The sequence below is a fragment of the Cuculus canorus genome, chromosome 5, assembly GCF_017976375.1.
Source record: "Cuculus canorus isolate bCucCan1 chromosome 5, bCucCan1.pri, whole genome shotgun sequence".
NCBI lineage: Eukaryota > Metazoa > Chordata > Aves > Cuculiformes > Cuculidae > Cuculus > Cuculus canorus.
In genome coordinates, this window is record NC_071405.1 from 9,367,550 (window position 1) to 9,384,537 (window position 16,988).

Here is a 16,988-nt window from a genome sequence, read left to right on the forward strand (position 1 = left end):
CCTTGGAAAGGCTTTGACATCCCTAGGTGAAGGCTTTTCCTCAGTCAGAAGCATTGCAGACTACCGGTGTAGGTTTATCACAGTGCAACATCTTTGAGCACACTGCAAATGCAAGTTTTTCTATGAGAGACTGCAGTTTTAAACTGTAAGACAAGTAGGAGACAACCAGCTTTTGATTTACTATTAATTATCTATTAATTCTATTTGATTTTTATTAGATTTTAGTAATTCTATTTTATTTTTTATAAGCTTTCTATTATTTTTTCTATTTTGATTTTCTATTCCACTTCCTTTGCTATTTTTTCATCACTCTGCACCACAATGAGGCGAGATGAACAGTCAGTTCTGGCTTCGTCCCATTTGTTACATGGGATTGTTTTCTTTTTCATTAACTTGTTTCTCTCTTTACTGTTTTTTTTGTTTTGGAAAGTATAGTCTGTCCACAAGGAGAAAGAGAAGGCAAGTGCAGAATTTTGAACCTCTAATTTCTGTCCAGATTTCTACTGCCTGGACCTTGTCTTCATCCTGGCCACACTTTCTGCTGCTCCGTTCTGCAGCAACCAGACTTAGTGGCAACAGCCCAGGTCCAGCATTCACCACCAACCAGGAGAGAGGCCACCCGATTCTAGGACATCTCCCTGAGAACAGGCAGACAATTATTTGAAGAACAGGAAGAAAGAGGGTGAGAAAACTCCAGCAGTGACAGCCTATTTTACAAGCATTTACATTCATAAAAAGCAGATTACTGCAGGAAAATGCAGTATTCACAGCTGGCTGGAAAATTCCCTCAAATATAGTTTCCTTTGACTCTCTCTTCTGCAACAGTTGGGACTTGGTCTGAAATTCAAATTAAGTTTCATACCCAGCCTACAATTCCATTTTGTGCCCCAGAGCAAAATTTCCTGCATAATTGTGTGTATTTAGGTCAGTTCTCCATTGTTTGCTTCTGCAAAGAAAATAGCTTATTTGCCAGCAGAGAAAATTCCTAATGCAGTTTTCAAAAGCACTTTTGCAATTAGAGATTGAGCTCCTAAATGAGACTGGAACGTAGGCATGTATTTGCTTGGGTAATGTCTTCAGACTTTTTATGGGTGTTTTTGACAGCAGGGCAACTCCATTTAAACCCAGCGCATATTTGACATTTATACAGGGATAGCTGCTTTGCCAAGCTATATTTTAGAAAGTAGTTACCCTATTTGCATACTTTTATTGAATATTAACCGTAAGTATGAAATATGTACAAATATTAATATAACTAATTAACATTTAATCTCAAAAAGTAACACTCATAATCTTTTCCTGTTCTAAGGTTCTTCCCACTGCAAATCTCCCCTACCTATTTGTGTGGACTTCTTGTTTCTCACTTTCTGCTGTGAGAAGTCCTCTCTTAGTATCTTCTGTTTATGTCTGACTGTAAAGCACAAGCGACATGCATGGGCAGATCTGTATAAACATTTTAACTTGTGCAGGTATCTAATTAAAACAAAATATTCTGAGCTGAGTCTAATGAATAAGAAAGCTCTTTTTATTGTTTGTTTAATTGGCTTAGACCGGAGATCTACACAAAGCGATGCCTTTATCTCTGTATCTTGCAAAGAAACATGGAGCACGACTCAAAATGCGTATTTCCTCTACATCTTAGAGACCCAAAATATGATCTTGTGGCTTCATAAACATTTTTGTGAATGCACTGCCAGAACAGGCCCAAAGAGTATGGCCACACCAAGCAAAGGCCCCGTCAGGGATTGATTTAGGGCAGTCATACCAAAGGTCGGGCAGTGGAAAGTCAAGAGCTGATGTTACATGTAGACTTTTCAACATTAATTAAACAATCAAATTAAATCTCTACCACTCCACCCCCCAAGACGCTTGTGAGGGACAACAAAGCGTGGCAGATCTACCTCATGATGCTGGGAGCGAGGGGAGAAAAAGAATCAGGTCACAGCACGCAATATACAAATCCTTGGGATGCCGCAGGGCACAGTATGCAACGACCTCAGACTGTTTTGAAAATCGATTACAGAAGGCCTTCAGCTGAATGGAGTCAATGACCCTGTCTATGCATGGCAAAAGGAAAACAGCTACATCTTCTCTGAGCTGATACGCACGAGGTTTCCTGGCCCAGGATCCCCACGGTGGCTAGCAAAAGGAGATCGAAGGAAGCGGCCCCTCCCAGCTGTTCTTCAGATCAGGAGAGGAAAACGTTGGCTTTCTTTTCAGAAAGATTTGATTTCTATGATATCAAAACAGATGAACCCCTGTTTTCGCTTCAAAAAAACATCACCAGCTGTGCTAGGGGTCACAATGCAATAGACAAAGAACGTGTGTAATTCAGGAACTATAACTGCCTAATGAAATATATGTCAAAAGAGACAGCTGGCCTGAAGGCTTGGGCTGCCCAGTCTTTGTCTTGGGGTTTTCTCTAGCTAGAAGTACAGAAGAATTAGGACTGGTGAAATGGGGTGCATTTTATCTGGTATATCCAGTTGCCAATGTCTCCTTTTTAGTATTTAAGCTTGTATCCTTCAGGATTTGTAACTGCCATCCAGCTAAAGCTTTTCTGCATCAACAGTTTAAGCCATAACCAACGCAAGAGAACGAAGGGGTTTCTCCCAGTGAGCACAGCACTCAAACAGAGGGGACAATTATTGTGTGTGATTTGGGTAGCAAAGAAGTGGCAACATTAAGACTCAGGATTCTCCAACAGACATCAAAAAATGAATCTTAGTCTGTTACTACTTGGGAGAAACTCTGCTTCCAATAGCTATTTCCATCATCCTCATTAGAGCACGAGATCTTGATCCAATAAAGATCTTGGTTCACTGATATGCATGGAATCCTCTCCCCATCAGTGCTTAAAGAACAAAAGATACATTGCCGCAAAGATACTTAGTTGCTGGAGTGTGTCCGGAGGAGGTCAACAAGGCTGCTGAAGGGTCTGGAGAACGAGTCTTGGCTGAGGGAAACGGGATTTTTTAGCCTGGAGAAGAGGAGGCTGAGGGGTGACCTCATCACTCTCTAAAACTAACTATAAGGAGCTTGTAGTAAGGTGGGTGATGGTCTTTTCTCCCAGATAACAACCAATAGGATGAGAAGGAATGGCCTCAAGTTGTGCCAGGGGAGGTTTAGATTGGATGTTAGGAAATATTTCTTTACTGAAAGAGTGGTGAAGCACTTGAACAGGCTGCAGTGGTGGAGTCTCCATCCCTGAAGGTGCTTGAAAAATGTGTAGATGTGTCACTTTGGAACATGGTTTAGTAGACGTGGTGGTGTTGGGCTGATGGGTGGACTGGATGATCTAAGAGGTCTTTCTCAACCTTAACAATACTATGATTCTGTAAGATATTTATGCCAATCATACACAAAAACATTTTTAAACTGATAAAGATTGAAGGAATTGTGAATAAGGTTAGGACTGCTCCGTCTAAAAAACTTGTGAACTGGAGCACAGGGATTATATTGCCTAAAAGCATTTACTCTTAAAGCGCAGAGCACATAATGTGCCAGCACCAGTTCATGAAACTAAATACATTTTCCAGGCAATGGTGCAAACCCATTTGAAGCCAAGCAATACTGAAGTCAAAAAAATTAAAAAGGGTCAAAAGTAGGTCCATTAACTTTCTTTGCCTCAGCAAACATACACTGCACCATTGTGTCTTCCTTTGTTTCTCTTTCTTCTTTCAGAAAAACCAGTAGCAACAGCAGAGGAAATGACTTGTGGGTTCAGAGCCACACAAACATATGAATAGGCTTACTTCTAAGCACATGAGCAGCTCATCGGCTTCAGCTGGGACTGAGTGTTCAGCATGTGCTGCAGGGCTTGGACAGCACAAGACCGGCCGAGTGGATGTGGACGTAATGCCTGCACGTGGTCAGGTAAGCTGAGACAAGGTATTCTCACTACAGCACAAATTAGCTGCCTGGAGAGATGTAAGAAAAAGTTTAGCAGTTCACCTAAGAGCCTCAAACCCTACTAGACCAGGTGTTGAAGAAAGCAAGCACACGCTATTCCTAATATAAGCAAATGTAGAAAACACACACATAAGACACAAGAGGGAATATGATAACACCTAGAGGATTTGCAGACTTTTATAGAACACTCTGGAAGCTTCAAGGCAAAAAGAGATGGGTTAAGGAAGAAAACCGAAAGGGAATGGTTGTATGCGAGAGGCGGCAGAAGGAATGCGCTTCATTGCATACAAAGCAAGAACCAACCACAGGACAAGACCCAACTGATTTGTGTACACAAGGAATATAAAAATCAGGCTAAAGGTTACAGTTTACCTAGAAACAAGGTGATAGGGTGAGCAAAGTCCCTTATCAAATTTTAATGGGAAAGCTTTATATTAGCTTAAAATAATAAAAATTGGGCTGTGGCCAGCAGCAGCTTTCTTCTGGCACTGAACTCATGCCCTTGCCAAGGTTTTCAGATGTGGGTAAATTGAGACCCTCATCCTTAGCTTACCACCTGAAGCTGGGACAAGATTCATCTCTGCTAGGCTGGCCACTTCTTAATGTTTCCTAACAGCATAAAAAAGTTTAGATATTGAAATTATAAGTTTTAGAAGTGGAAAAGAATTAAGCTAAAATGCTTACGTAACTATTTACATTATTTCAATTCATTCTGTATATTTCATTGCTAATGTTTTTAGTAAAAGTCTTCTGATAAGCATTCCATTTTGTTTTGTTTCCCAGAAACTGATTCCTGAAATCCTGCCAGTCTCCAGTTCATTACTGGGAGTCAAAAACAACCCACCGGAGCGTGGCTTAACTTAACTTTCCTGTTCCAGTTGTATTCGGTCTTCTAAGACAGCTGAAAGTGAGCACTAAAATTCCCTAAACAAACAAAACATTGCAAGGAGAGCAAAAAAAAGATGTCCTAAGTGTACCCTTCCTTCAGGATCCTTATAATATGAAGGAAACCATGTCAAGATTAACACTGATTTAAGCCAATTGTGTCCCTTTGTATTCTTCAAGTAAGAGACTCCCACTATACCAATGACAGGGGTGAGCACAACAGAAACAATAAATTCCTTTCTAAAGGAACACTTCAAAATGCTTCTGGCCTCTTGGAAAAAGTAATTTGGATAAGTAGGAAATGGGGAGAAAAAGCACAGCTACATAAGTCCCAGGGGACAGCCATGTCCAAATAGCCTACTCCTACTCTCTAGATCTTAGTCCAGGGACTCCTCAGGTTATTTAAAACCTGACCAGAAAAACATTTGATTCCTAAAATTTCTTTTTTTTTTTTTTTTTGCATGCTCGTAACATGCTTTGAATTATTCTGTTGAGCTAAATTAAACATAGCTGTTTTACCCTGTGCCTTATTACAGTTTATGGGACAGGACTCAAGCTTCAGTGAAGGTGACTTTTCTCACCAAGTTATACCTACTATTCCCTAGCCAGCATCAAACTGATTATTTCAGAGAAGAGAGGAAGAGCCACAATGCAGCTTCGGCAAGATGACACGATGACACTTCCAGAAGCGAACCAGCAGGAGCCTGGAGAGTGTCACAGACACTCCTACTACTAAGAAGTGCAGGTAAAGACAAGAAAACACATACAACGAATTGTATTTATTTCATATCCACTCTACTGTACAAATAAGCTCATTGGTTTAAATGCCTATTCAGCAAATTTTCATTTCAAGCCTAAGTTGTAGGTCAGATCACAGCAGTTTTCAGGTCCTGAAAGACCTGAATAATAAGGTCTTAATAAGACTAAGCAACTAGTTAGCAAATATTGTCTCAAAGGAGAGGATGAACACCAGACAAAGGTGCTAACTGGGAAAAGAAAATAAATCTTGCTCACAGCTGTGGCTTATAAGTAGGATCTTTGAAAGCTGGAGATGGTTTTAAGTGCTCTCACTTTCATTAAAAACATCGGGAAGTTTGCTCAAAAATTGGTTAGTACAAATTAACTTAATCAATATATGAATTCTTGTTATATTGATAAACTTACTGTCCTACAAGCTCACAAATGGGAGCCATACACTAAGTTCACTCAAATCCCAGAGCCTCTCCTTGTGTGCATATTTGCAGGAGTAATTGTCTTCATTATTTCTATCAGTAACTGCAAAAAATTCTTGCTATTCTTTGCCAAATTCACCTTCATTCCTTCAGAACATCACATAAGAATAAACTCTTACATTCTTAAAAATCGCTGAAATCTAAGTGAAATCAGTTAAATGATCTAGCTGGGCTTTGGGGTTCTACCTCTCTTAAATGAGCCCATGTAAATGCTGTCTGATTAAATTCAGCCCCAATGAACACCTTACATTAGCTTAACATTTCTATCTAAACAGCTCTGATGGCACATACGTTTATTATTACACGTCAAGATTTAAAAACCCAAACATTTAAATTAACCAATGATAGAACCACAGAAATATAGAATAGTTTGGGTTAGAAGGGACATTAAAGCTCATCCAGTTCCAACCCCCCTGCCATGGGCAGGGACACCTCCCACTGGCTCAGGCTGCCCAAGGGCCCATCCAACCTGGCCTTGAACACCTCCAGGGATGGGGCAGCCACAGCTTCCCTGGGCAACCTGTACCAGTGTCTCATCACTCTCATGGTGAAGAAATTCCTCCTTATGTCTAGTCTAAATCTGCCCCTCTTCAGTTTATACCACTGTCCCTCATCCAATCCCCACAAGTCTTTGTGAATAGCCCCTCTCCAGCTCTCTTGTAGCCCCTTCAGGCACTGGAAGGTCACTATACGGTCTCCTCTGAGCCTTCTCTTCTCCAGGCTGAACAAGCCCAACTCTCTCAGCCTGTCCTCATTTGGAAGGTGCTCCAGCCCTCTGATCATCTTTGCAGCCTCCTCTGGACGCGTTCCAAGAGTTCCATTTCCTTCTTATGTTGAGGATTCCAGAACCGGACACAATACTCCAGGTGAGGTCTCACAAGAGAGGAATAGATGGGCAGAATCTCCTCCCTCACCCTGCTGGCCACTGCTATTAAGAAGTACATTATTCTTTGACTTTGAGAAAAAGATGCACCAAAATGTAAATTTCTGATTGGAAGAGATAAAATACTCTTTTTACAAACTTTGACCTAGAAACCAAAGGGGTATAACTTTGTCTCCCACGTTTACTCCATTAACGGGAACCAGGGCTATAGTCAATCATTTCATCAATAGACAAGCATTTTCAGTTTTTTAATGCACAGAAAATATTCCCTCATGTTTCTAGACAACTCAGTATTTCCCATTTTTAAGCCTTAAAGGGCTGGGGCTGAACCTTGGTTTTCCAGAAGTTGGGCATCCTAATCAATCCCTAGGCTCTCCCAAAAACCCCAGACCAGATGACCTCTGGGGAACATAGTGGCTGGATTCGACTTGGAATTTCAACACGTAAAGGGAAAACCAGTGAAAGGGGGATTTTTATTTTTTATATTATATTTATTTTATTAATTAATAAAATTTATTTTATTAATATTTATTATTGCAATTAAAAAGGATAAAAATAAGCACTCAATATTCCATTTTAATCTAATCACCTTGAATTGGGAAACTGAAGGAGGCCTGATAAGTTTGTAAATGAGTGACACTAAAACAGACGTGAGAACGGTTTATAGCAAACCACTCAAATACACACACATGATGTAATTGCCTGTTTTATTTAGTGGAATCACTTCTGTAGATTAGAAATATTTCCAATTCCCATGTACTCCAACGCAAGCCTCCACCACCAACAGGCAAAACGCAGTTTGTTCCGCTGATTCCAAACAAAAAAAAACATGGAAAAAAAAAAGTACAATCTCAAAAGTTAAGTTAGAAACTAAGTTCACACATTTTCTTTGGGACCAGGAATCTGTACATAGTACAAAATATACATTTATTGAACTTTCTGTAAACACAGTCTGAATTGTGTAAAACTGTAAATAGTGGGTGAACTACGTGGAGAATAATTTATTATATATTGTTATACATTCTACTTAAGGAAAATAGCTATGCTCTTGCATATCACTCTGTTAAATTTATAAATCCCACAACAATGCTGTGTCATCTGCAAACATGCTTTTTCAAGCTTAAATGTCTCCATTCGTAACACACATTTATACAGGTTATCAATGAAAAAAGTTACACTTTCCACAAAATAGATAGAAAGAGGTCAGGAATTTTCTAAAAAGACAGGCACAGCATATCACTATGAATGAGACTCTTCTGATAAGACGTGGAGTCAATTCTGTGAGAAGACGAGTGAGAACTCTCTAATTCAGCATGTTTGTATGTGGTCTTAGTAACAAGACAGATGCTAGAACCCCAAATCTCTGCTTAGATTTATAAAGCAGCCAGTTCTGGAAATGAAACCTCATAGTTTTCAAACATCTAGTGCTCCCTGACTAGGACAACCTAAGTTTTTGTCTCGTATTAACCCTTAGCTGCTAGTAATTTAGTTTTCCAAGTAATGAACTACTAAGCACAATTCGCCAAGAATGTCTGCATAAATCAGCCCTTACTCCAAAAGCTGAATTCCTGGCACCACAGTTGGATCAAGTTAATAAATACAACTTAACTCTTGGTACTCATTGCGATTTACACCACCAGCAATAAAGCTTACGCTAGGAAATTCCAACTTCCAGCATCAAACTGCTGCATGGCTTTCACCCGCAGAACGCGTGGTAACAGGTACTGCAGCACCTCCTGTACTGTGTACTCTGTGGTGTAATGCCCAGATTCCAAATTAAGAGTCTGGGAATGTCAAACTCCAGCAGACTTGCCAGTCTAGTATCAAAGACTTGGCAAGAATAAAAAGTTCCCCTAAAAGCACCAACAAAGATCCCTCCAGTAGGTCTATCACTGGACATGGAAATGAATTAATGCTATCTAAATTCACCACATTTCTAGAGTTTTAGGGCCTCTATGTTTTTCTACCCCATGTAACTTACTTTAGGTTCCATTCTTTTATTTATTCTTTAAAGGTAAAAATACTACATGAAAGATCAAAGCTTTTTAACTGTGTCCTTCTGACGTTTTAAAGAAAACAAGGCTGATTTAGGAGTTTAAAGAATTATGAAAGTGTTATTTCCAATTAATCTAACTTTTTGCTTCACCATTACCACCTTTGTCCCTTTGACTTTGAGAAACTTTTTCAAAACCAAAACCGAATAAGGATTCCGTTTCATTTTCATTCCAAGAAGACAGGAGCAGTTAAGGCGCCAACAATACATGTGCAAACTGTGTATACTGTAAGTGAAACTCCATCAACACCAGCAGGATGTAGAGTTAAGCACAGGCCTGATTTTCCCAGTTTCTTGGTATCTCAAACACAAATATTGTGCCTCAGCCTGGAAACCCAACAGTGAAAATTCAGTATTTCCATTGCTCAGATGGGGTTGAATTCAGTAATGCAAGTGAAATTAAACTCTGAAGATCGTCATCTATAGGCATTACATACATAAAAGTATGTAATTTTTCATGACTTGCCAGCCTCATTTTCTCAAAGATATTTCTCAAAGACACAACAGAACTTCCTTCAGCTCTGGAGGTTTACTCACAATATGTATCAAGAGTTCCGTTTCCTTTAGCTGTAAAAAAAACTATGCTCCCATCAGCTCTTCTGAGATGTTCACTTAATGGAAGCAAAAATGAATTTCAGTTTTGGCTCAATGCTATTGAGCGAGCTGAGAAGTGCTGACAGAGTTATCTTAAAGGAAAATGTTTTACTATCTGACACAGCACTCACCTTTGCAAATAAATGGCAGGTGACAATGTAGTAAAGACCATTGGTTCTATTTTTCTTCTTTTGGGGGGCAGGAGGAAAGATAAAGTAGATGTCTAGTGATACTTTAAAAAGCCTTTGGGCAGGAATCAGCACAAGCTAAGTGTAAAAATCTGGCCAGGCATAAAACAAGATATACTCTAGAAACCTGACCTGTCACCCCTCCTCTGCTGAAGTTCTCACACTTTCAGAACAGAACTATTTCCTTAATTCTATAAAAGGCGTTTTAAATTAAGCTAAGCTCTCTTTCCCAAATTTTGTGGCTGCAAAGGTTAGGAGTTTTGCTGTTGTTGCTGTGTTTAAATAAAGCTTCGCGCAAAACACTTTCCTAAGACATTGCTGTCACTCCTGTTCTCTTTGCTTGGAAACAGAGACTTTTACAAAGGTGTCTCCGTGAGGGGAAAAATAATGCTTTACTGCTACTCAAAAGGAACATCAAATAAAGACATAAAGCAAGGAATATGCACAGAGCTTAGGTAGCTATAGGTCACCAACTCTGACACAATCAGGAGATTAAAGCTCCAGACTTTTTTTTTTTCACTTAAGTAAACAGTCAACATATTTATAGATTTTTCTGACAAGTTTTCAGTGGGACATGATGTAGACCCAGCTTTTAGCATACGGTATACTTTTTTCTACTTGAAAGTATTTAATGGTCCATTAGAATAAAGCAACCTTTTTTCCTACAGCTTCTTAAACTTCTGTGAAAAAATGCCACGGCCCAGGTGTTGGCAACCTCACCTACAAAGTGACATTATCAATGAAAATAAGGCTACGAAGAGGTTCAGAAGGTGCAGGCCTGGCTCTGCAGAGACCTGCAGACTGTGCAAGCACTCCAGAGACAGCTCTGAAAGAGCTCATCCAAAAATTGGATTCTCTGACCAATATTTCATTGACAGGTCAGTCAAAAGTACTTAGTCTCAGACTGTTACTTTCAAATTTTACTCCATTTTTACAGCTTACAGCAGGAATCACATTCATTTTATGCACTACAGCATCCTAGAAATTCAGGTGTGGAGCCTCTTACTACCACTTCGAGAGTTAAAAAATGCAGTCAGTCTGAGACTTTACACCCTGTATTGGTATATAAAGGCTCGGGTTTCCTTCGTCTCAAACACAGGTGGCTGCAAGAGCAAGGATCTACTAGTTATCTAAGAGACATTATTTTCACACCTCATGAAGCTTGGCACAGAGTAACAATTCCATTTCATAGAATCACAGAATGGTTTAGGTCAGAAAGGACCTTAAACTCTCAGGTACAGCTCTATACAGTTTTGCCTTTTCTGAACCTATTCAAGGTACATCAGGTTTGGGTTAAAATTTTGTATTTGCCCAGGGTAACATTTTACTAAAGGTCAGCTTGTTACAGACACAGCCAGGTTTAAAGATCAAGAAATTTAAATACACCAAGTCATTTGTGCATGGAAGCAATTCAAGGTGCAGGTAGAGATGAAGGTGAACATCTCAGCATGATGAAATCCTGATGTACCTTGAAATAGGGTAAACTGTAACAAGCATATCATTATACCAATTGTGGCAGCCCCGCTGTCTGTCCCACAGGACACAGCTATGTAAATCTAGAGAAAGCAAACAGAAAGTAAGTTTGTCAGCATGGAACTCGTACACAAGACATTAAAACCAAAGTCTCATGATTCGAGTTTTAAGAAGGTTTACCAATACAAAATGTTTGTCTTAAGTACAGAGTGGAGGAAGATTTGCAAAGGCTTTGACATTCCCTATATAGGTCAATCACTTATCTGCACCGAGGGTGTGGTTTCCCAAACTGCGGCAGAAGGAATGGGTGGTGTAACCATTCCTTTGCTCTCAGTCCTGTCTTCCCAGTCCAGAGCGTGTCCTAAATCCAGCTATGGGATGCTGGCACATCAACTTACCCAGCTGAAGAGCACAGATTACTTTTTTCTCCTAAGTGCACAGCCACATGGCTGCTGGCATAAAAAGGGCGGTGGGGCAAATTTACAGTAGTTTAGTCTTGATGTATGTTCAGCATGAAACCACATCCTTAGTCCATAAATTACTAAAGAATGAAATTCATCGGGAAGTCTATCTTTTTCCAGTGTATCAAATTAAGATGGAATTCTTATCAGAGACTGGATTGAAGTGAAAACTATTCCCTAACTTTGCTAAATTGCCTTTTAAAGTTTCTAATTCTTAAACAGAGCGAAATGTCTCAGATTTTAACCTACATAGTTGAGATGCTTTGTAATAAACAATAACAAACAATAAACAGCTTTGCAATAAACAATTCAATGGACACTGAAGTGAGTTTATCATAAGTACAAGTTGAAATTACTTGCTTCAGCACCTACATGAACTCTCAAGGTAAGAGCTACCATCACTCATCTGCTGTTTAATTATCATCGAGGACCTTGCTGGTATGACACAACCCAGGGTTACTGCGACCCAGCACAGTTTAAGGAGAGGCAGATGAAAATTCTCTCTCCAATTCTGACTTTTGCTGGAAGATTAAAATGAATGATGACCACACACAAAGATCTTTGTGGCGCTGCTTCCCAGCTAGGTAAGAGCAAGCCAGCTAAAAGGCTCCACAACTCAGCCAGGACCTGTGGATTTCCGCCCCATCGCGTGTACCAGGGATTCCAATAGAACAGATTTACAAAGCCTTGCAAATCTAAGACCCTGCTTAATGTAACTGCATTTAGTTAATCCAAGATTGGCTTTAAAACACATTTTAGAAGCCTCTGTCTTGAACATATTTCAATGCTGAATTAGTGAGGATTATTTGAAACAGTTGTCTACAAAGCAGTACAGGTATTCTCCCAGAACGATCAGCAAAACATTTAATCTGACTACAACAAAACTCACAAAAACTGAAGCCAGTGAAGCCGTCAAAAGTAGAAAGAAAACAAAGTCACACGGCATATGAAGCAAAGTAGCTTTACAAATGTCATTTCCTTTTAAAAACAAGCAAATTGGGACCATCTTATTTGAACATGTATTTAAAAATACATCTTTTAACATCACACAATTTTCATTTTTGTCACACAGGAATCTTTTTCCGAGAGGGAAATAAATAGCACACAACACTTAAAAATAAAAATAAGATTGCTGCCTTGCCCCTGAGGTGCTAATGTTTTAGCATTTATTAAAAAAAAAAAAAGTTTCTGGTGCAAGAAGGAGATACACAAAGGTGCAAAAGTGCCTTTTTCTTTTCAGAGCAGTGAAAACTATAGCTTGCCTTTTTCCTAGGATGTTTTATATACTCAATTCACATATACTGTAATCAAAACCTGTATCTAAAATGGCAGTGTTTATGCATACTTAATAGATTCAGTGCTCTGACCTCATCAAAATGCTGAACATAGGGGGGAGAGAGAAAGGCCTGAAACGGGCTTTCTTCTGCTACCCTCAAACCTAGTTCCATCGCCTGTAGCAACAGCAGAATTATTTTCTTTCTAACCTTTAGGAGACCTCATAAGAAGAGGCTTCAAACACATCATGCGTCACTGAGACAGTTTAAGTGATTATGAAGTATGGCTTTTCACACCACAGTTTTGATTCTGACTTTTTAAAACTCAAAGGTTCCCCAGTCCATTTCAAGGTTTTGCAGTTTCCAAAACTAAACTTTACTCTCTATGAAAAAGGACAGAATTTTATCTGCCTAGTCCTAAATTAAGTTAGCTTTTTGCACTAACATGCCATGTATTACTAAATACGCTTGTTAATTAGGTGCCTGTGAAGCTACAACTTAACATTATTATAGTTTTGCACTCTACAACAAAATTAGACATTTGAAGCATTTATTCATAGGTAGGGTAAGGAACTGGTTCTTTAAGCAAAAATTGCTATAAATTTATAAATACAAATAGTGCTTATGTTTTCTTCATTCATGCTTGAACAGATTACAAACTGAATACAATGAAGTTACGTTTAAGCACCCCACATAGACAAGAACAATAAAAGAAAAGTTTGCTGGTATCTACTATACTTAGTTCCAAGTCACTATAAGTTACTTTTTCACTGTTCAGTGTTCCCTAACTCTGCATTAGTTTTAAGGCTATATATACAAATATGTATATTTCAAAGTTAGGGACAGACAAATATAGCAAAATGCATTGTACTACATTTTCCTATCAAAAAGTAATTATACACCAAGTTTTGATTCGGTTTAACTGCAGTAAATGTTACAATCTACTTGTTTTACTGGTTTTCCTTTTGGGGAATCTGCCTACTAAATGAGTAAACTACATATTCAATACAGTAGTCTCAACCAAAAAGACAATACAAGGTGCACAAAACAGCAGTTTTGCAAACACGACTGACTTGAAAACTTAATTTTTTTATGCTCAATGGGAGAAAGCTAAGCTTAAATCAATTTAGTTTATTATCTCATAAAATCTTAAATTAGAATTTTAAACAACCAACAGTTAAATATTGTCAACATGCTATACCTCAAATCACAAGTACGGTTTAACCACTAGTCTCTCATTCTACATAAGTGGGTCAATTAAAAACACACACCATAAAATGTTAAAGATTGTCAGGCTTTGACAAATATTTTTATCAAACAGTAGGCAAATTCAAACCAATGCACATCTTCAGTGGGGAGAAAAAAAAAAACCAAACACAAAAAGCCTGAAAAACCCCACACTTGTTAAAAACAGGGTAACATTAATCCCACATATTCCTCTAGCATATGGCTATGTCTCGGGCAATAATCAAAATACTTCCCATTTTAAAATGGGCTACCAATTAATAAAAATATTCTTCCACAAGTAAAATACCATTTACAATGGCACCAACATTTTAAAAGGCAGGAAAAAAGGAATTACACATTTATAGATAAATTTCTTGTTTGTTAAATCAAGCTTTATTGATAAAACGGAATTCAAAATATTTTACTTCTAACAGCAGCAGACCCAGCCAACAAGGATTGTAAAAATGCTGCAGACTCCTACTGTACGTAGAAAGCTGCCTGTTCGTGCTCAGTGATTAGTAGTTTCAGGTAAGGGTTAATAAAAAAAAAAGAGGCGCAAAGAATCAAGGCATTCTAATCTCAAGATTTGTACAGGTACAAACATGATACTATTTATAGGGCATGATTTAACACCCACTGAAGTAAAACTCACAACTCCCTTTAACTCAATGTGAGAGTGGGAGTGTGTCCAAGAAAGTGAGATACATTTGTTGAAGGACGTGCACTGCTCTATTTTTCCATTGCCAAGCCAATTCACACTCCGTAACGCCTGGTAAGCTGTCCATCAGTTCTGCTTTCATATAAAATAAGTTATCCTTACAGTTTTGTGCACCTCTTGAGCACCTACCTGGCTAGGCTGCTGCTCCTTGCAATCCAAAACCACAACAGGAATTCAAAGGGATATACATTGTTGCATCACACAAGCCAAACATTTCTTCTGACCTTTACAGTGATTTAAAGCAGTTCATAATTAAATATGAGCATTTTGTACAAAGACAATTGCACTTTACAAAACCAAAATCATACAACATAAATTGCTGGAGTCTGATTTATGTTTGTTCACAACATGAATAATGGTTCGAAATCACGTTCGAAATCACAAAAAAAGATGTCATACTGGTGTAGCCACTCTCACCAACACATCATATTCCTTTATTTAATTAAGGTTGAGGATGGATGTTAAGAATGGTCATTGAGGCTGGGCTGTGCTTCCAATTGAAGGATGAAACGTGAACTCCACAGCTAGAAGAATAGGTTTACATCATCAATTGAAGAAGAATCCTTAAAAAAAAAAGAAGGAACCCTTTAAAGTCTGGAGTGCCCACAGTTACAGCAGTTTCTGGATAATCCAGACTGAAAAGGGTAGACATATCATTTTAGGTGTCTGTTTTCCTTCCCTCTTCAGAAAGAGCATTTAGAAGTATCTAAAAAACACATATCTTAAATTAATAAAGCATTAAGTACCAAGACATTTCAAAATCTGACAGTGTTCTATAATATCCATGTCACTCCTCAAAATAATATCCTAGGAACAATATTCAAGAGCATTTCCACAGTAGCTAGAAGTAAGAAGATACAGACACACTTACTACATAGGTGCTAAAAGAGCAGGATGCGTCTCATGCCATTTATTATCCTTACCACCATTTGTCTTCTCAGCCCTTCCTCACTGCATAGGAAGATGCACTCTTCAACTGACACCTTGTTATAATTCAGATCAATTTTAACACTTCTAATTTACTTTGAGAGAGAAGTGCAGTTTGGGTAAACTTTGGGAAACTCTAATTTTGGATGGTAATAAAACTGTGTGAAGAAATATAAAAGAAAAAACTGGAACCAGAGATATGCCTCAAAGGGCTAAATCATAACCATATGGCCACCAGGCCATATGACAACCAGGTGTCCAGTACCTGAGTGTTCCTAAACTTCAGCCCAGTTAGGCCCCCAGGCAACAGTGGATTTTGTTTAACTACCACATCCCTAAAAAATATTTAACTGATTCCTATTATCAGTTAAAAAAACGAAAACCCAACTTGGTTCAAATCAAATATTTTAGTCTGGTAAATGTTTTTTTAACCCACTTGCCTTTGTGTCACATTTGTCTCCTTTTGCCTTCCTTAGGTTGTTCTACATTCAACTTTGTCTAACTGCCTCATCAGGTGGGTAAATATGTTAAAATGACGACAAAGTGGGACCGCTTTTGAAGCAACAGCTGAGTCTGTAGCACAGGCATCAGAGCAAACCACTTCTGTACCGTAATCGTTGGTTGTTTCAACGTTATCTGCTACCTTCTCCTAAGTAATTAAGGGCCACGATGAGCTTTAACATGCTGGTGCTTCCACAGCTGCATTTCCCTATCATTACTAGAACTGCAGGAGGCAGAGATATGACTCCTCTTTAGAGGCACTGCCTTACCAATTCCTTTCAGACAAAAGGAGCTAATTAAGTCTCTAGCAATGCCACATGACAACTTCTTAGCACTAAAGTTCTGCACCCTTCATTCAAACTTGCACACAGAATTCATTACAAACCATACAGAAGAACAGTTGGCATGGAGGTGTAGTAAAAAAAAAAAAAAAAGCCCAAATCACTAAAATTACCCTTTGCAAAAGTACCACCTCCAGTTTTTCCTTCAAGACCAGAAGTAGCAAAGGAGAGCAATTATATGAAAGACCAAAATGGTTGTGTTTGTTTCAAGCACAAGGATGAAGAATAAAAGCAGCAGTGAGTAAAACCGCAGGAACTGCATGCCAGCTATTCAGTATGCAAATGCCTGCATCCAAGTTGCCAACATCATCACAAAAAG

At 38.7% G+C, this 16,988-nt stretch overlaps 1 protein-coding gene across 6 annotated transcripts in view; it reads right to left on the reverse strand.

Annotated features, from left to right (window-relative positions):
* Positions 1 to 7,605: 7,605 nt before the first annotated feature.
* PPM1A (protein phosphatase, Mg2+/Mn2+ dependent 1A) overlaps positions 7,606 to 16,988 on the reverse strand; it is a 35,152-nt gene continuing 25,769 nt past the window's right edge. For 3 of the 6 annotated variants that reach the window (XM_054067146.1, XM_054067140.1, XM_054067141.1), the window contains one exon: positions 7,606 to 15,424. Coding sequence is in view for 4 of the 6 variants with exons in the window: in XM_054067140.1 (XP_053923115.1) it covers positions 15,362 to 15,424 (63 nt within the window). In the remaining 2 variants the exon portion in view is untranslated. Of the gene's footprint in view, positions 15,464 to 15,536; positions 15,607 to 16,988 lie in introns of those variants that run through there. The other 3 variants (XM_054067143.1, XM_054067145.1, XM_054067142.1) reach the window with 3 other exon arrangements.